This window comes from Merops nubicus, unplaced genomic scaffold, assembly GCF_000691845.1.
Source record: "Merops nubicus isolate BGI_N331 unplaced genomic scaffold, ASM69184v1 scaffold15369, whole genome shotgun sequence".
NCBI lineage: Eukaryota > Metazoa > Chordata > Aves > Coraciiformes > Meropidae > Merops > Merops nubicus.
This window is the reverse complement of record NW_008630294.1, coordinates 20,612-40,900: the sequence shown is the minus strand read 5'-3', so window position 1 is coordinate 40,900 and position 20,289 is coordinate 20,612. Positions and strand designations below refer to the sequence as shown.

Genomic DNA, 20,289 nt, shown 5'->3' with positions numbered 1-20,289 from the left:
ACTCTCAACGCTGTTTTAGAGCCTAAAAGCACAACCTGCAGCACACACTCTGCAGAGAAGGCTGACAGCAGCTTATTTATCATATCTCCTGCCCAGGCCCAGACAGTGTAGGAGTGCTTGGTCTTCTGTATTGCATTGGACAACTTCAATATGAAAGGAACAGGAAAACACACCAAATAATATAAGTGCATAAAAACTGGCTACACCATGTCTCCTGCAAGAACCTGTGCTCCTTAGCATGAACACTGCTGACATTCTGTTGAAAATATACCTGTTCACATGCAAAAGACCCAAAAAGACCTTTCCATGCAACTGTTGTCAGTGCAATGAATAAACGACTGAAAACTGAACCTGCCTGTCCCAATTCTTTGGCCTGTGATGGATGAAGCTTATGTAAAGTGTCACTGTGTGATGTTACAGAAAGTTTTGTGTCCTGTATAGTGTTTAAAGGAATGAAGTTTGCTGCAGGACAGCAAATACCAGGTTATGCCATTTATATCATATTTATATATCATGCTGGCTGATTAACAAGGAGACCAAAACCCTTCTGTCCTGCACAACTTGGTGGGATGCAGGAACCCGACCCACAGCTGCAGCTGAGTTAAGGGTAACGCTTCCTGTTTAGGATTTTCTTAAGAAGGGATATGCAAGTTAATTGTGCCTAGTTACTCTCCATTGCTGTCTCTAGTAGAATGAAGTCTTACTTTCTAAGAATTCGAATTCCAAGTAGAGGGTAGAGTGAAGCCTGTGAGAAGACTTAGGCCTAAAGAGGGGTTCTGAGCTGCAGGTTGTCTACCTGGACCTACACTAACCTCTCACGGTCTCTTCTCCTGTTTTGTAGGCAACATCTTTGTCGTCAGTTTGTCTGTCGCGGACCTTGTAGTGGCAGTTTATCCCTACCCTCTGATCTTGAGTGCCATTTTCCACAACGGATGGACCATGGGAAACGTTCACTGCCAGATAAGTGGGTTCCTGATGGGCTTAAGTGTCATCGGGTCCATTTTCAACATCACGGCAATTGCAATCAACCGCTACTGCTACATCTGCCACAGCCTTCGGTACGACAAGCTCTTCAACCTGAAGAACACCTGCTGCTATCTCTGCCTGACCTGGATACTCACAGTGGTGGCGATTGTGCCCAACTTCTTCGTTGGCTCCTTGCAGTATGACCCCCGGATTTACTCCTGCACCTTTGCCCAGACGGTGAGTACATCTTACACAATCACAGTGGTGGTGGTTCACTTCATCGTTCCACTCTCCATTGTCACATTTTGCTACCTACGGATCTGGATTTTGGTGATTCAAGTTAAACACCGGGTGAGACAAGACTGCAAGCAGAAGCTCCGAGCAGCTGATGTCCGGAATTTCTTGACTATGTTTGTGGTTTTTGTCCTTTTCGCTGTGTGCTGGGGACCGTTAAACTTTATTGGCCTTGCTGTTTCAATTAATCCTTCAAAAGTGCAGCCACACATTCCAGAATGGCTTTTCGTCCTCAGCTATTTTATGGCCTACTTTAACAGCTGCCTCAACGCTGTGATCTATGGGCTTCTGAACCAGAATTTCCGGAAGGAGTACAAAAGGATACTGCTGACACTCCGGACTCCCAGGCTGCTGTTCATCGATGTCTCCAAGGGTGGGACGGAAGGGATGAAGAGCAAGCCGTCTCCAGCTGTAACAAACAACAACAACCAAGCTGAAATACACTTATGAGTTGGAACAGTGCTATTTATTCGGGATTACAGTTGTATATAAAATATATAAGAGCCTTTCTATGTGTGTGTTTCACAGCTGGTGTTGCTGGGCCCCTCATGCAAGGAAGGAGTCTGCTGCCTTTCATGCTTAGCTTATCGCTGTGACATCAAGGCTTTGAGTAATGATTTTCAGAATGGAAATGACTGATCTTTATCTCTTTTTTTTTTTTATATACCACCTCTCACTGTGTGCCTAATTAACAGGTTTGGTTGCTTTTGCCACAAGCGTGCCAATACCCTTGCAAATGGAAGTGTTCAGAGTGCATGGAGAAATGCAGCTGTGCTTCAAACACAACCTTCAAGAGCTGGCGAAATCGCCACGTGTCACTGACAAACCGGTTCCCCCTCCCTCTGAATCCTATATTTTTTTAATATTAACATAACCCAAACTGTAGCAAACAAAGTGTAAACTGCATGACTTTTTACCTTCTCAGTCAGGTAACAGTATTAGCCAGCAGGCATCCATGTGGGCATGGTGTCTTCCACTCTGTGTGTGTGTGTGTTTTTCTTTCAAGGTTTAGGAGCTAGCCTGGGCTAGATGTGAGGCAGGGAAAAGCAAGACCTAGTGAGTGTCTGGTGCACTCATTTTAATTGAATATCTACAGATATTAAGCACCCCTGCACTCTCCTTCCCAGAGTATGAGTAAGAATATAACATATGACATAATCTAATTGCAGGAAGATACTTGGAGCCTGTTTCTAATTTTGGCAGTATCCTGTCATGGCCAGCATTCATTCCAAATGTCTCTCAGAAGTCCCCACTATATGAACGTCACAAAGAAGATGAACGTAGCAGAGTCCCATCTGTTTAAGGCAGATCCTGGCTTTTAAGTTCCAGTAATAAGTACATTGAAGATGAAGGGAGATGGGGAAGGAAGTATTTTTTCCAGATGTCTCTCCTTTTGCCCACCACGTAACATCAAATTGATGGAGGAAAAAAAGAAGTGGGTAATTTTTTTCCATTTTATTCATGTACGAACTAATTCACGGAGCTGAGAGAGGAAAGCTACTTAAGCATATTCATGCATTAGTTCTCAGTTAAAGCCTGAACGCTGTTATCTGTGTCATTGGAAACAACATCCTGAAGTGCTGGGAAGGACAGTATTGCACTAGCAACAAGCACATGGGCAAAGATAAGGCTGTTTCTTTAATGGACTGGGGTGGGGGTGTGTGTGGGGTGTGACAGCAGCTGACTGTGAATATGACTTCTTCATTTTTCCTCAGCTGCATTGTGAATTCATCTCCTTATAGTTCTCAGTGTGTGGATCCTGCTTTGAAACAGTCCCATCAAATCAACATGTAAAACCCCCCTGGTGCAATTCTGACTTCAGGCTGGCAAACCTGATGCTGGGGTACTGAGAGGCACAGTGGGAGCTGTGTCTTGGAGAGGAGCAGGTCTGAGCCCTGTGGGGCTAGTGAGGACAGCAGCCAGCTCTGCTCCTGGTCGAGGACTGCAGTATTCTCTCTTTGATCATAATCAAAGCAGGACTGGTTCTCAGGTCTGAGCCCTGAGAACCAGCCATTGCTGTGGCATGTAGGTGCCTGGAGGTGGGGGTACTTGAGATTTACAGAAACTCAGAGCAGGCTAAGTGCCTAATCCTTTGTGATGTTAACCAGCCCTTGTGCATTGCTTGCTGAAAGCAACTTGTTGCTGAATGTCCCTCCTGCTGATTTTTAAGGAGAAGAAGAGTTGAGAGGAATCAAACCCCTTCATTAAGTGGGCCACGAAACGTTGCATGGTGCATTGCTTCAGTGAGGACTGCAGTGTGCAGGCTGACACGTGGTGAAGGTTGCTGCAGTGCACAGGAGGTCTCTGCATTTATAGGGCACCCTGACACTTCACGAAGCTTCAAACTTGAACATCTCAACCACTTCAGATGATTATTGTTTTAAAATGCATCACAGCCAGCCTCCCATAATAGGAATCAAACTGAGTTCTGTTTTGGCCTCTTAATCTGCCTGAGCATGGCCAAATAAAGGTATTTTGACCCTCAGAAATAACGTGGTCCGTTTGCCTTCCAGCAAAACCAGTCTGGATGAATTCACACCATTCCATGCAAACAAAATAATTTTGAGTCAAACTTGGATAAGACCAGCACTGAGGAATCCGTAACTGCAGGGAGTGTTTGTCCTGTCGTGCCAAGGAGATGTCCCGTGTTCTGTGACTAGTCTTCAAAGTTGTTTGCAATTAGCCACAACAGTGTTAGTTAGAATCACATTAGCAAATAATTTTAAGCATCTAGTGCCAAGCCAAATATGCTCCTTTAAGACAATCATGAAGAATCTTGTACAGGTTTGCCAAATATCTCAAATACCCCATAACTGGGATTTCATCTGATGGATCTGTCTTTTTAACTGACTGTTTAGTGAAAATAATGTGGTGTTTGGTGTTTGTTTTTTTTTTTTTTTTTCCTTAAGCTTGTATTTGCACTATTTCTTATTCAGGCTCCAAAGTAACAGCCAGTGAGCATTTGAACCAAACCAAGTAAGCCAAAGAGGGCCTGACCAGGCAAGCTGTGAGAGTCTCTGCTAGCACCTGGTAGGAGGGGGTGCAGCAGGAGTGTGAAGAGGCATCTCCCTGGGCTTGCCTGGAGTCACTGCTTAACCAAACTATGCAAAATGATAGAGGGATTTGCTCAGCTTCTGTTGTCAGATCCGAGCCTGACTTCTGCCCAGGTCTTTGCAGGGGACAGGCTAAGTACCAGCTCTGCTGGGGTGGGGCCTGAGCAGCTCCCCACATGTGGTGGCCCTGCCACCACCCCAGAGTGTGGGGATGGGTCTGCACTGGGTGCCGTCCATCTAACAGCACAGAGAGCTTGCCTTAGCATGGCCCCCTCAGAAGTGCTTTGGGTGTCCCACTGTAAGGGAGGGCTGCCCGAAAGTGAGCCCGGAGCTGGGCTGATTCAGCTGCCACGGATGGAGTCCTGAGCTGAGTCCTGCTGGAGCTGAGGTTTGCAATATGGAACGTGAAAAGCAGGGAACATGGCTTCAAACAGAAAACACTGTGTCATTTGCTAGCACTTTGATATGGAGAAGGTAGGATAGATTTTTATACTGACTTATTTTAAAACTACCCGAGCAACTCCGTATTTTTATGTTAAAAAATGGTTGATAAGGTACAGAATGTTTATTTTGTCAATATTTGTTTACAGAAAAAGGGAAGTGTGTCTTAAACTGGGAATCCTGAGCAATGTTGGAGTTTCCCTGTGGGGATTTTGCTTTAATCTAAATTTGAGCTTTCAAGGAGATCCCTCTGCTTAAAACACGCTCTGCCAGTTCCACCTGTTGCATATGTGGCCTTAAGTCTCAGAGATAACATTGAGATCTCCTATAAACTAGTTTTAAATCACTTGCTCTGGATTCAGCTTAGTGGTCTTGAATACCTGTTCCAGCCCCAAGCTCTAAAATGGCCACAATGGACATGAACTTACAGAGAGGCACTATTGCCATGAAGGAAGGTGAATCTCTTGCCATAAAGAAATATTTTTGGATGTTGCTAATGAATGTTGTTTAATCTATTTAAGAAGAATGTAACCAATATATTTATGTCTAAATAATATATATTACATATGCTGTTTCCATTTTATTATTGATTGAGAATCCTTCACTATACTTTCCTATTGCTGTTTTTGTTCATGAAGTAGATTCGTTCCCTTTACTTGTTAAAACTGTAATAAATCTGCCATTGGACTGCTTATTGATTTTTTTTTTTCCACTTGAGGTGATTTTTTTAATAAATATTTGGAATAACAGCTTGGGTTTTGTTGACTCCCAGAAAGCAGATTGAATTGCCAAATAGAACTGAGTCCGAGCATACCTCAGCTGCTCGGTGCAGACCTGGGAGGGAGTGGCCCAGTACAGCTGGGACATCTTGGATTCCCATGTTTTTCTTCCACCTGCCTGTGAGCCAGCTGCCTGGTGCACTGTGTCCTTCCTCATCGAGGAAGAAACTTTCTCCATACTCCTGTTGGTCTCATTGCCAAGTGTCTCTCCAAGGCCCTTTACCTTTCCTGTGTCTGTCCATCGGGTGACGTGGAAACCAAGTCTGTGCCACGTCCATTTCCTTGCCCTTCAAAGGAAAGGAAAAGAAAGCCAAACTCTGAAGGGGAGGGTCAAGGCACAAGGTGGCATTTGAGTTGCAGGGGAGTGTTGGGGATGGAGAGAGTTCTGGGCTGAAGGATCAGTGAAGGCTGAGACACTTGGTCTCCATCAAGAAGGATGAGGACTGCTGTATCCAGAATGTTTGGGGTTTTTTTTGTTGTTTTTTTTTTTTTTTTAAACCCCCACCTCTGTTTTGGAGCAGATTTTGCTCTATTCATGCAGTTCTTCAGGAAATAAGTTCTGTCCATAGGCTGCAGAAGTTGTATTTCTGTGCTGGCTGGATTGGAGCTGTTTTTTGGGGAGTCTCGGTGCCACTTCCAGGTGGGGGTGGTGGGAGCATGCAGTGCAGGCCAGTTATAACTGTAGCTTGGACTCTCTGTCTGATCTTTCACACAGACCAAGTGCCTTGTTCCTGTTTCCTAACCAGATACCACATGTAATCACAGTGTGAAGGTAGCAAAGGCTGAAATTACCCACTAAAACAAAACAGCTGCTGAACAACCATGGAGAAGAGGTGTTGCATGAACAAGCACTGTTCATTCAATGACAACCCAGAGCAGTACTGCTACTTTTTTTGCTGATCTTTTCCAACAGGCACTGGACTTCATCTGCTGCTTCCACAGTAAAGCCTGCAATGCTCAGTGATGTGACACACTGAAAGCAGTGTTTGTGAGAGTTGCAGATCCCAAAATGTCTGTCCAAGTAGAGCTGCTAGGAAACAGCCTCATACCTGCTATTTCCACCACATGGAAGTGAATTAATTGGACTGTCAGAGGTGAGTCTGTGTTATTTATTTACTTACTTGCCACAAAGTAGAGTAGCTGGGAGATAAGACATGGCTATAAAAGACAAGAGGTGCAATAATTCAACACAAGGATAAAATCTCACTCCTAGTGACTATTTAGAAGTCAGTATCTGTCCTAATGTATTTCTTCCAAGCTTATAAATTATAACATGAAGCCAGTCACTAAAGAGCTGCTGCATATATATTTAGAGTTTTATTGGAAAAATGTAAATTATTTGGCCTAATGCAGTATTTCTTGCTATAAAAGCCCTGAGATAAGAAATGCAGAATGGGTTCTTGCAAGAACTCTGTGATGGGAAATGCAAATTTTTTCATTGGTGATAAGAGCTATAAAATCTGTATCACTCATGAGCTACATTTGTGAATGGAAGCTCCATAATATTGTTAACAGAATTTTCATTTTGTCCTGCTGGTTTATAATATCTGGTAGTCATATGCTATAAGTAATGCACTACAGACAGGGATAGAATTTATAGTATGGGGTCAGTTTCCAGAGCAAACAAGGGAGGTCTCAACCATTAACTGAAATATGTTTCTGTTTTCTCCTGCGGATGGTCTGATAAAGTTTTAAACTCAAATAATAACTTCTAATAGGTCAGGGAAACTTGAATGTCTTTTAGATTAGTGGCAATGGCTGTGCAGTGATGGCTTGCTTAGATGACCTTTAAAAAAGACCAAGCCATCAAACCATTTTATAAATCTCTCCACTTGAAGCACATGATTTATTTTGCACGTAGAATACTTAATAGGTAAGACATTTAATAAATTGTGATGTCTTTTCCATCGTGCTCCTCCTGTGAGCAAGACTTCTGAATTTTCTTGGAAGTATGGTTTTCTTGGAAAATGGTTTTCTCAACTCTAAGCAGCTTGTTTTGCCTTAAGGTATGTTGCCAGTGGTTTTGATAAGCGTGCAGGATAGAGGTATTAATGTGGCATCAAAATACAACCATCTCCTGGGTGAAAAGTGACAGCACTTTTGCAATTAAAAAGGGGGAAAAAAATGGAAAAAAAAGTGCAAAACAATTTGCAGGAAAGGAATTCAAAAAGACATTTGTGGTTGAAATAAGAAAGGAATATTTGGAGGGACTGTACTCAACTCAAACTGGGACCTAGCCAGGACAGTGAAGTTAACAAACCTATTAATATAAAAATAAAAAATAACCTGTGGAAGTTTATGGTACTGGGGTAGAGAGCCATCACAGAGCTGTGTCTGGCTGCAGGAGCCCCTGTGGCACAAGCAGAGAAGAAGACAATACACTGGGCAAAGCTGAAGAAATCTAGAAAGAAACCCAGAAAATGTTAAGTGCACAAATATATTGGTAATTGTTATAGAAGTTTAGTAACATTTTGGGTTTTGTTGTGTTTTGTTGTTTGTTTTTTTTTTTTTTTTATGAAACCCCAACATTTCCCTTTCTAACATTTTTGAAATATTACAAAACATTGTTGGTCAGCTTGAACACTCATTTCTCATGGGTATTTGTCCTGCTGTCATTGCAGCACCCCTGCTCCCCTTGATATCAGCCTGGCATGGCTGGGGACAAGTAATTTCTTCTAAGCTCCTCCTGCAAGAGGAAATGGGTCAAAAAAGGGATTTTGTGAGGCTGGGGCAGGTGCAGCACCACGGCAGCTTGTGCTGGAGGCCAGGCCCATGCCAGGTTCATGTTGGGTGGGTGCCACGGCTGCCATCACAGGAGCCCCATAGCACCTTAGTGGTACTACCTGAGGAGCCTGTACCTCGAGGAAAGGGGGGCTCTGATGGTTACTCACAGCCAGATCTGGAAGAAAATGTTTTCCCTCCTTCCCCCAGCTGTGATTTAATTTTAAGTAAATCAAACTGATTACTGTCAAACGCTCCTGAAGGACCATTTTGGTTTGGTTTAGCAGCAGCTCTGGAGAGCTCAGTGGCCTGGACACAGCTGGGCCAGGCAGGGATGGGCCAGGATGGGGCTGATGGGCTAACAAGCTGCCCCTGGGCAAGAGTCACAGCCTACCCCCATCAGCTTAAATTGCTTATCCCTTCCTGGCTGGGTGTGGAAGAAGATGCTATGGCCACCATAGCTGCCCCAGCTGCCAGAGGGACCCTGGAGCACTGCAGAGCTTCAGCACTCAGCAGTGGTGTGAAGCTGGGCACGTATCCAGTTGTGGTGGGGACTAAATCATGAGAGACACCTTGCTGAGGTAGGAGTGGAGGGTGCTGAGGTGAGCCTTGCTTTTTTTGGTACAATTTTTTTTTTGTTTTGTTTTGTTTTTTTTTTTTCCTGGAAAGTCAAAATGTGTTTTGGAAAGCAGATGTCTCCTGTGATAAAATAGAGCTGCTTTGTTCTGTTCTGGTAGCTTATGGCTTTCCTTGCCCTGCTGGTGTTGATGCAGGAATTAAGGCTACAACAAGGCTGTTTTTCACTAAACCTGTCCTCATTGCTGTCCCATGTTGGCAGTGCCCACCACACAGCCTGCCTCCACCCAGCAGGTATCTGGCCATGGACCTGCTGTGCTCATGGTTGTATGAATGACACCAAGCCCCAGTACACCCAGCCCAGCCTCGAATGTGTGAGAAACAGGGAATATTCAGGCAATGAGCCAGGCTGAACCCAACTTGAGCCAGTCACAACCAAGCCATGCATGCAAGTGGTAACAGGGGCAGAGGCAGCCCTTGTCTGCAAACCTTGAGGGCAATTTCTTCCATGTGAGACTTTCCCCTGCTATGTTCTAGACCAGCAATCAACCTCTTCCTTCATTCTTCATTGCCACTCTTCTGTCTTCCAAGCAACACTGCTGACCCATCCATAGAAGCCCTGGTCATCTGGTCCTTGCCTGCAGGCCAGTGCTGAAAGAGAGGAGTAGTTAGGTGAAGGAAAAAAAAGAGCTGCACCCTGGCCTGGAGCCCTTTGGATTCCAGAATAGAGCTTCATTATAGTGCTTTCCTTGTATAGAAACATATATATGCGTGTACAGCCTGTGTTTTCCTAAAGGAATCAACATCAGTCCTAACTTACAAAGTATTGACTATATAAAAGTTCTGATTTTTCTCCTGGGTACTGCAGAGCAGATGGAAAAGGCAGCAGGTGCTGGTAATGGTTTTCTGCCCTTGGGAAAACATGTCACAGTTACCTGTTTATCTTGCTTATTTTGACATTTTACTGCCTGAACTGCTCTGTAACATAAAAGCACATGCAGGGGGGTTGGTGGTGAGGTCTCACAGATTCACTTATTATACTTGAACAACTGAAAATCAGTAAGCTACAAGGAACAAAGAAAAATTTCCTTTTTGTGCATGTGGAGGAAGCCTGGTATTTTTAGTTTTACTGAGGAAATATCAGGGAATTTAGAGGCTTGCACTTTGTGTATTAGTGACTGGAGAGTGTGAAATGAGCTTTGCTGTAGCTGCTGTGCACGTGCTTTTCCTTTGCTTTTCCAATAGGCAATGGAAAAATCAGTTTATTTTTGGCACGTTCTTAGGACTGCACACAAAAAAAGAATTTGAGGGTTGGCAGTACAGTCACCGAAGGGCTCCTGTGCTCAGCATATCTGAAAAATGAAATTTGTGGAAGATGAAATGCAAGGCAAGTCCTGCTGGCCGGTCTGCATGAGTCCAGCTCTGCAGCAGGAACACGCACTGCTCCGTGCCTTCGTGTGCCGAGCTCTGTAAGAGCTCAGAAGTGGGGGTGCTTCTCCCCCACTGATTCCATCTGCAGACTGGAGAGATTTGAGCAGGCTTTATTCCAAGAGGGAAATAAAGAGTTTGTTTGTAGCTGGAGGTCCTTGGGCTGACAGACCATGTCGTTCCAGATGCCAGACTTTTACCCCTCTTCTGCTCTCTGATGCTGAAATTTTGGAAGGCAAAGAATAGTTTTTACTGCTCCCACCTCAAGAGGGGGGATCTTACAAGTGCTTGTAGCTGGCTGCTTGCCTTGGTGCATGTTCATGGCTGTTGTTGTTTGAGGAATTACTGTTACATGCAAGCAACTTCTTTGAAGGGACACTGAGCTGGGTTGGAACAGCATAGTCAGTGCTAATAGCTGGGATGGGAATTGCAGAATCTCTCCATCTTCATGCTTCGTGGAGTATGGTAATGGGGTTTTTTGGTAAGGAATGAATTGTATCTCTCTGAAACTGCCTTGTCATCTGGGGCTGCAGCACAGAGTACTTGACATAGACTGGGGTGGAGAAGGGATGGCCTTGCAGCAATTTCTATAGGTCTTTTCAGTTGTGAGTGTTTGTCTCTTTGGTCAGAATTCAGACTTCACTGCAGTCGCATCCGAAATTCACCTTTGAAGTAAAATGAATCCCAAACAGCTGTCTGAATTGAGAGCTTTCAGCTGAAAGAGTTATGGCTCACTGCTTAACAGAAATTAATAGCCATTAAACCTCTTAGCTGCTAATTAGATGGACTATTTCTATGTCATGTGTAAACCCATCCATATTTTCACTTTGCAGCCAGATAGAATTTTATTAAGGCACTTTAGTAGCTGTAAAGGGCTAGCAGAAGCTAGATCTTTTGTGTATTTTTGTTTTAGAAAATTGTATCACTATCTTGTACTCATTACTAAATACTTTAATGAGGTATCTAGTAGAATTTTTTGCTTTGGCAGGGATATTAGGCTGATAAATAGCTCAGCAGAGAAGAGTAAATTACAACTGAGCTTGGAGGTGGTGCTTGAATCTTTAAGTCCATAGCTGCTGAAGTTATTACAGGGATGTGTAAAAAGAGCTAGACAGCTTTGTACATAAGTCTATTAGTCAAACTTGTTGGATATCAACACTGATCAAAACTGCAGTTCTGTGGTATGATCGATGTGGAAAGGCTTCCTTTGCCCAGCATCTGTTCTCACAGCCTTCTTAGTTAGTAACTGGCACTGCCTTTGGTTTTCTGTGTTTTGTGTCAACTTGAAGAGTGGATGCTACCTCGTGCTTGAGGCAGGGGACTGAGTAGAGGTGGCAGGCCAAGAGGTCTTGCTTCTGTTCCTTCTCAGTGGTTTCATGACCTTGAAAGGAAGCACACAACAGTTTTTACCTTTGGTGCAAAGGTATAGTTAATTACACGGCAAAGCACTGAAGATGGGACAATTAATGTTTATGTAAGGGAACTGCACAATGATTAAGCCTTAATGTGCTATGTTTTCTTTTTCTCATTAACCCTGCTGAAGCAGGACCCTTGAAATGCAAATCAAAGGTCAGCATCATTCTTCAAGGGCTGAAGAAGTCAGCTGCAGCAAGGCTTTGCAGACCCCTTTGTTTTGTGTTGGCCTGGCCCAAAAGCCAGGACTGGGGTGCTGGGGAGCAGATTGCTACACTGCTGCAGCCCCCTGATTTCTTGAAGGTTTTTTACTGATGTGCTTCTCTGCGTGTGCAGATGGGGGGGAGGAGGGGAGAAAAGCCCCAAAGAACACACAACCCCCCAGCCCAAGCACATGGCAGAAACAAAGTAAGCCAGCTGAGTTTTGATCTGGTCTTCTGGCTCATGATTTCCTTCTGAATGTGGCAAGAATATGTGCACTGTGCTAGTGATGCTTCATGTGTGGGTTGGATGTGGGTTTGCTTGGGAGGATACTAACTCCTCTTGGAGAAAAGGGGGAAGGCATCTTGGCAGGATGCTTGGAAGTCAAACACTGTGGCCAGAAACATCCTCAGGTTCTCAAATGGGGCTCTGATCTACTCAGCCTTGAAAGGAGTAGGATCCTTTTGTCCGTAACAGAGCAAGTGTTAGGAGAACAGTCGAAAGCAGCAGGGGAAAGACAGACCATGTTTAATTTGATTAAATGTGCAATTATCAGTCAGACATTAGAATCCAGACAAGCCAATTCACCGTTTCCCTTGTGGTATTTGTTGAGTTTTTTTAATGCAGACATAGGATTGATTTTATTTTGCTTGATTTGGTGTTCATACTAATGTGCACTGTCCAATTCTGATGTATGCAGGAGTTGTGATTTCTTAAGCCAGTTTTCCTGGTGAAAATAATTAGCAGTACGGAAACATGATCAGATTTGCTGCAATACTATTTGGCTGTTCTGAGTAATTCTCCCCCTGGAGTTTGGGTCATGTGTTTGTATTTGTGGGTTAAATTCCCACTGTAAGTGTAGTAGGGAAAAACAGTAGGATTGACCTTTTTTCTTTGTTTCCCATGCACTGAAAGCTGTGGTTATGCTAATGTAACACTACTGTAGAAGGAAAACTGGGCCAAATCCAGTATGGTTTTTTAATCAGTTAGAAATAGACTGTTGGAGTTTTTCTAAGCTATATTATAGGCAACAAAAAATGAAAGTGAGAAGTGATTTAATGATAAAACTATAAATATATTTTAAAAATCTTGGGGTTTTCCACTAACTTATATGCAGGCAAAATTACCAGTATCAATGATGCTAGGGGAGAAAAAGTAGCATGTTTAGCTGGCCTGGGACTAGGGATTTAGGTGGAGCTGGCGTGGAGAAACAGCAACCCTTTTTAAGAGAGCAGTGCAGGAGTTGTAGTCTGTGAGGCTGGGGGTTAGTCTGTCTCACTATACTGATTTTTTTTTTTTTTTTTTTTTCCTGGTATTAAAAATTCATTTCTGTATTCTAGAATACTACGTGTCTGAATTCAATATTCTTAAATCTAACGGATGACTGTATTTGGAAAGAGAAACTGGAGATACTGCAATACCTGTGTGCATTTATATACATAAAATATTCTTACTGCTGGAGTCTTTCCCTTTGAAGAAATCTGTGAACAGGTTGTTGTGTGAACTAGTGAGTGATACATTTGTGTAGAGTGAAAGTCTGTCAAAAGTGAAGCATAATAACTTGTGCTCTCAGCAAGACTATTTTATCACTTAGAATAGAATTGTTTAGGTTGGAGAAGACCTTAAAGATTGAGTCCAACTGTTAACCCAGTACTGACATCAGTGCAGCCTGTCCAGATGCCTCTGTAGAACCTTCATATAGAGCCTGACCCTTGAGGATCAAGCAGATTAACACTCCCACCCAGCATGGTGTCATCTGAAGGTGCACTCAATCTTCTCATCCAGATCATTGATAAAGATATTAATTGGAGCTGGCCCAGACAGAACTTGTAATAATTAATTGCAAAATAGCATCCACTGTTTTGGTTCATTAGCTAGACCAAGTCCCTACTGCTTGTAATTCACTTGGGATGGGTTTTGTGCAGGTGGGACAGTACAAATTGAGGGGTAAATGTTTTGCAGACAAGTTCACAACTATTGTGAAATGAAATATTCAATTATATTACTTGCTGTGTTTCATGATTTGGAAAGATACCTAGAGCATTTGTAACCATGCTTTCCTAAATGATATAATTGCTTATATGACCCCAGTCAGCCATGTGAAGTTCCTCCTATGCCTGATCTGTCTTAGTCTCAGGTTCAGGCAAGCAGCTTGTACAGTGGCTTCCCAGGCCCTCTGCCACGTGCCTTAGGTACCTGCTTCTCTCTGTTGCCCTCTCACTGGGGTGTGAGTGATTTCAGTGCTCAAATATGGCCCTAAAAGGACATACTGCAATGGAGTTAGGCAAGAATCCTGAGAAACTTGTGCCTGAGCTGAGATCCCCTCAGCACCGAGCGAGGCTGGGCATGGAGACCTTTGAGCACCTGCCTGGCTTCCACTGCACTGCCTGTGGCTCTACCTGGGGTATCAGAAGTGTATTACTATGCCAGTAAAGGATCATTAACATGATGATATTTCTTTCTGTAAAGGGAAGTGCCATCACTTTTTCATTTGACTCGTTTCTAATAACAAGCTGGTTAAATCAGCTATTCAGTGGAGTGAAATGAAAGGGTTCCATTTATGCCCTTTGTGCTGTTAACAGTGGAGGCTCTAAGTTGAAAGGGAAAAGTAACATCAATAAAGTCATGTAAAGCTGATAATGGCTCTGAGAGCTCCCTGATCATGGGATATATGTGTTTGGTCAGTCCTGATCTCTGCAGTCACTTATGCCAGAAGCACCATCATCCTGGCTTGGGATTGACGGCTTGGCCTGTGGGATGCACCTCTGCCACAGAGTCCTTCACAGTGCACAGCACTGCTTGGGGAAGCCTGTGGAAGAAGCTTTGGTAGCCAGCCAAGCCCTGGTCGGTGCTCATCCAGTGTTTATTTTTAGGTCTTTTCTTGTCAGGGAAAATACGCTTGGGAGTCTAGTGATAGGAAATAGGCACTAAGGAGCATGAAGGAAAGACTGGAATGTGCCAGGATTACTGCCCCAGGTTTTCCTTGTCTCCACTTCTGTCCCCCTGGTTGTATCTGGCCAGTTCCAGATTAAGGGGGTACCTGGAGCATCAGTGACCAAGTGGGTCACTGTCGTGGGACTCTAGCAAAGCTGAGTGCAAGACAAGTTAAGAAATACCAAGCAACTGCTTGAGGTGAGGAGGTGAAAAAATGCATTTATTGATTACTTTTTAGAGTGCATCAATCTTAAAAAGAAGAGACAAGAAGATTCTTTTTATTCTAACATTATTAAGATTTAACTTGGGCAAAGTGCCATTATAGCAATTACTGTACTTTGGTGTTCCTAAGGCTGCCTATTAGACAGGGTTAAGAGGTGAAGCCATTTGTTATTTCCTCTACTATCCAAATAATATAAATTATGTCCTGTAGTGTTCAGTAAAGCCAGATTCCTCAAAGGGATCAGAAGCTCAGTTATTCATGCTCTATATTAACATCAATATTTTATGGTGAAGGAGAAGTATTTATGTGAGCCTGGTGAGGGTTTTTTTAAGCCTCCTTTATTTTGTGTTGATTTAGAGAAAGAATTTAACTCTGGAAACAGACCTATGGACTTATAGCACGGACTTGATTCATTTTAAGTTTTTATTCACAGGTAGAGATTTAAAACAAGATGATGGGAGCATGCTGCGCTTGATCCTTATCCTGGTGCATATTCCTCTTGTGAATATGACAGGACATGGAGCTCTTAAGACACGATGGGAAGTCTGGCTGTTAACTTAGTAGGAAGCTGGAGGACATCCCACTCTGGATGATGTTCAACTCGGCACCTCATTTTCTGAGGGATTAGTGCACACAACTGCAAATAATATAGGTGTCTAGAGGGAAGCTTCACTGAAATAAAGGTCAGAGAGCCCAGCAGGGACTAATCTTGGAGGGTCACATGATCCTGTCTGACAAATGAGATGGGGATGGTCACTCTGGCCATGTGCAAAAGATGCTTAATGGTCCCCATATTGGCTCTGTTGTGTTCAAACTTATAAACCTATGTTAGAATTTGAGTAGTTTATTCTATCTCTGGGGAGGAGAGATTTAAACCCCTGCAGTAACCTGAATTCCTTGGTTGGTGGACACCATAATCAAATCTAGATAAAGGGAAACAGCCTTTCAGAAAAGGCAGGAAGCATGAAACTTGGTGATTTCTACAGGGGCAAGGTCCACTGAGTTAGGCAGAGAGGTTTTCCTGAAGGAGTTGCAGTGTGTTAGCCCTGCAGTGTCATTGGGAATGGCTTCCCCCTGGCATGCCCTGCTCCTAAAACAGTGGGATGTTGAGGGAAGGGGTTGTGGCAGAAGAGGAAAATGCCTCATACGCTCTGTCTCTTCCACTGAAACATTCCAGCCTTTCTATTACCTCAAACACTTCCATTTTTTTTTGAGTTACCTTTCTTGTCTGCACACTTTCTCTTCTCCCTGTTGTTAAGGAGAAAAAAAAAAAACAACCAAACAAACTCAAACCAAATTGCTTTTTGGCTAATCTGATTCCAATCAGGTCACAGGTATTCAAAAAACAAAACCCAAACAAAACAAATCCATTTTCTGGAATCTGCTCTTCATGGCATGGTTCAGCTTTGATTTTGGTGATTTATTAGAGCAGTAGTGTTCACACTGCTGTAATCAAAGGCCTGTTGACACTTCAATACAAACCTCGATTCCCAAGGGTCTTGCAACTTGCCTATAAAACAAGTGAATAGCTGTTGTCCTGTTAAACTTGAGGAATTGTCTTAAAAATATTCATGCTTCTTCCTTCCTCTTCCTCTCCTTGCCTCCAAGGCCTCCTTCAACACTCCTTCCAAAATTTATGCATGCTGCAAGCAAGCAAACAGTTGATGTTGGAGGATCCTGGCTGTGTCCCCACCACTCACCACTGCTGCCAGCTGTGTCACACAAACTGTCATGAGCAGAGCAAACTCTGTCTTAAAACCAGAAAGGATGTTGTTCCCTTTTCAGCCCCTAGAAGGCTGTTCTAGTACCTCTCTTATTTTCAGGTCAGATTGGAAACATGCCTGTTTATGTCAATGTTTGTTGCACTGTTTTTCATCTTGGGTAGCTTTTTCCCATCTTTGATGTGTTTATTTGACTGCTGTATTTCAATAAAGTTGCTGTGTCTCTTTGTCCATGCCCTGGCTAATGCTCTCGAGTTCAGTTTCCAGGCTAGGAAATTCTAGAAGTATAAAAGAGGAGAAATGAAGCTCTTGTGCTGTGTGCAGCTCCGTTGCCCTGGAGCTGTGGGAAATCTTGCTTGGAGCAACATCTCCTCCTGCCTTTGGGGACAGATGAGAGAGCAGAAGGGGATGCTCACTGCTGGGAATATCGCCTGTTTCTGTTGGGCAGTGCTGCCTCGTGTGTGTTTCATCTAATTTTAAAAGCATCTGTGACATCTAAACGAATTATGGTCAGTGGAAAAACAATTCAGACCCAACTTCAACCTTGAATGTTGCTTTAGGGCTGAAGATGGCTCCTACCTTTTGGGTCTTCTCCTCTTGTAAGAGCTGAGAGGCTTCTCAAAGGGTTGGAGAAGTCCTGTGAGGAATCTCCCAAGTGTGTGAGTTGTCAGTGACTCTTTCAGTGATGCTCCCCAGTGCCCTGCATCAGTCATGGTTCCAGCAATGCTTTGCAGTGTCAGAAATGGCACTAAACATTAAACAAAATCATTTGCACTTGCATATGGGTTTGCCCTGGCTGCACACTTCTCCTGTAAATTTGGTCAAGCTATAGATGCTTCAAAAAAGGAAGAAACTAGTGTCAGCTTGCTTCAGAGACCATTGAAATGTCTGATAAGTCTAATGACTTTTTAAAAACTGATTCCTGTATTTCTGTTGGTATCCCTGGAGGTGTATCTGTGCGGAATACTGACTACAGCAAGAGATAGGAGCCAAACACTCTCGAGAGCTTGTACTTGTGTATCATTTTCCATTCGTTAGCTGCTGCTGCTAACCTTTTGTTCACATGTCTATCTTGAGACACTACATTCTGTTATTTGGAAGTGGGATTGATTCTCGCTGCATTCTTGCAATAATATTCAGTATTATTAGGCTTGAACTTAGCTGCAAGTCTTGGGCTCTGTTCCATGGCTAGTTCTGATGTCAGTTTTCATTTAGTGAATTCCTGACTATCTGGACATGTTTGTGTACAGAAACAAGTACAGAATGCTGTCTAAAGCATTATGTCTCTGCTGTCTGTGGGAAGTGCTGGGATCTCCTGTGAAGCATCTTAATTAGTTTTGCCTTTCATGTTGACATACTAAGCTTTAGGCTCAAGTTACGTATTGGACTTTTTTCATGTTGTTTGTCAAAACAGAACAACTTCTTCAGAGCAGAACATAATGCAAATGCTAATTAAAACTGACAAGTAAAATCTGTGTCACCTATTTCATTTGGAAGAAGAAAAAATTAAGAAGAAAAATTAATTCTGCCCCTGTTGAAGCTGACTGAAACCTGATTGCTGGGCACAGAGTGAAGACCCCTGTTCTCCTTTGGCTGTTTCTGGAGGCAGGAGGCAGCCATCCCATGATTGCAGAGAACAGAGCTGTTGCACATGGGGGAAGCACAGCAATCCCACCTCCCAGTCTTGCTTTCAAAGCTGCTGTGCTGCACTTGGTAAGTGGTGGCTTGGAGGTATCTTTGGCCAGATGTGATCCCACAAACTAATCTCTACAGAATGCACGTGTGGGTGTTGAGACTGGTGGTCATCAGCTCTCTCCCCAAAGAGCTGTAGGGATTGCTCAGAAGGAGCTCCTTGGTTCGAGCCTCACAGTTAATGTACATGAATGTTGCCCATACCAGTACAGGCAGACTGGTGAAACCAGCTTCTTTCAGTTGCTGTTGGCAGGGGAATAAAACAGGTGCTGCCTACAGAGCATGGCTGTTGACATAGCTGACAGGAGCGTGGGAGCCCTCTTTGTGTAGCAGGGAGTTTGGATGGTAATTACTTCTTGCCTTCCCTCCCTGGGAGGCAGAAGGTAGTTCAGGCACCTAATTATCAGAAAAACCTAAGGAGTTTCTCAGTTTAAATCTGGTTTTCTTCCATCACAGAGCACTGCATCACTTCCAGTGCTCCCTGGTCTTGTCCTGATGGTTTACTCCTGAGTAACCAAGTCAGAAGCAAATGTCTACATTTATTTGTTGAGGTGCACTTACTTGGTGGTGAGATGTGTAGATGCTAAGAATAAAATTATTTCCTATGTGGACAGACATCTTACGTTCACTGCAGCCCTACTATGCATCTACCTTTATAAATATGAGGTTTTATTAGACATACTCTGATCATGTCTTAAAAGAACATTTGTGGTATGATGATTAGTGCCTGGTATTCCTCTTTAGTCTGTATGTATGCTGATGATGGCTACTGTTTATATATTTCTTTTTCCATGTCTCGGGAAGACTGTTCTACTGCTCTCCAAAAGCCTGGTTCTTTCTCATGGCCATCACTCTTAGTCATCCCTGGGACCCATGACAGTCAGCTTCAGTGTCCAGCAAGTTGCCAAGTGCTTGAACAATCTCTGGGTCACTGGTTTGGACTTTTTCTTATTCTACTCTGAGCCTGGTTTGCCTGGGCAGTAAAGGCTGCTAGGAAAAAAAGTCTATAGACTTTTACATCTTCCAAATCAAATTCTGTTGTCTTATTGGCATGATGGAGTATTACTCAGCAAAATCTCATTTCTCTTCTTTGGCTTTTGGATTTTTTATGGCTTTAAAGAAAAGAGAGTACAAATTCAGATTTTTACGGCTTTAAAACAAAAAGAAAAAAAAAAAGTACAAATCCTTCTTTCTTCCTGAACCCTTGTTGTTTGTGGTGGGTGAAACAGCTTGGCGGTTTGTAGCATGAGAATAAACTTCAGACAAGTATCTGAGTAACTTTTTAAACAGGAGTCATACTTGCTGGCTAAAACACTTGTAAACAAGCTTTTTGGAGCACAAAACAGTTCAGAGAAGCTCCGTGATGCTCCAGGGATGCAGGCTGGCATAATCCATTTTGATGGCTCAAACTTGGAGGACATTACTGCTGAGGGCAAATAATAGTTCCCATTTTTTTGGTGTCTGGGCTTCTGCAGCATGAACAAAATATCTGCATCTTGTACATGAGGAATGAAGACCAGATGCAGGGCTGGGCTGCTGCCAGTTGCAGTTCCTAAAGTTTAGGTCTGGAACGGTGAAATGTGGTGCAGCAAGGTGTACATAAAACCAGAAGTCTCAAAAGGCAACCAGGAAGCTGACTGAAGTGAGACTGGGGGGGCACTGGGGACACTGATCTTCACTCTTCTTTCTGTGGAAGTCAGCTCCCCCCTCTGGAGTTGCAGGAGGAGCCCTCTGCCTGGGACATGAGTTGTGCAGCTGGCACCATAGCTGCCACCCAGAGCAGGTCTGGGCTGTGCTGGTGGGTCACTACGATTGCCACCACCTAAGCTACCTATGTGGGATGCTGT

The 20,289-nt window shown here is 43.5% G+C and overlaps 1 protein-coding gene across 1 annotated transcript in view; it reads left to right on the top strand.

The window, feature by feature from the left end:
- LOC103779608 (melatonin receptor type 1C) overlaps window positions 1-1,926 on the top strand; it is a 40,896-nt gene extending 38,970 nt beyond the window's left edge. Inside the window, exon 2 of the mRNA XM_008947249.1 lies at window positions 842-1,926. Within this exon, the coding sequence (XP_008945497.1) occupies window positions 842-1,710 (869 nt within the window). The 3' untranslated portion in view covers window positions 1,711-1,926. The remainder of the gene's footprint in view (window positions 1-841) is intronic.
- Window positions 1,927-20,289: the final 18,363 nt, after the last annotated feature.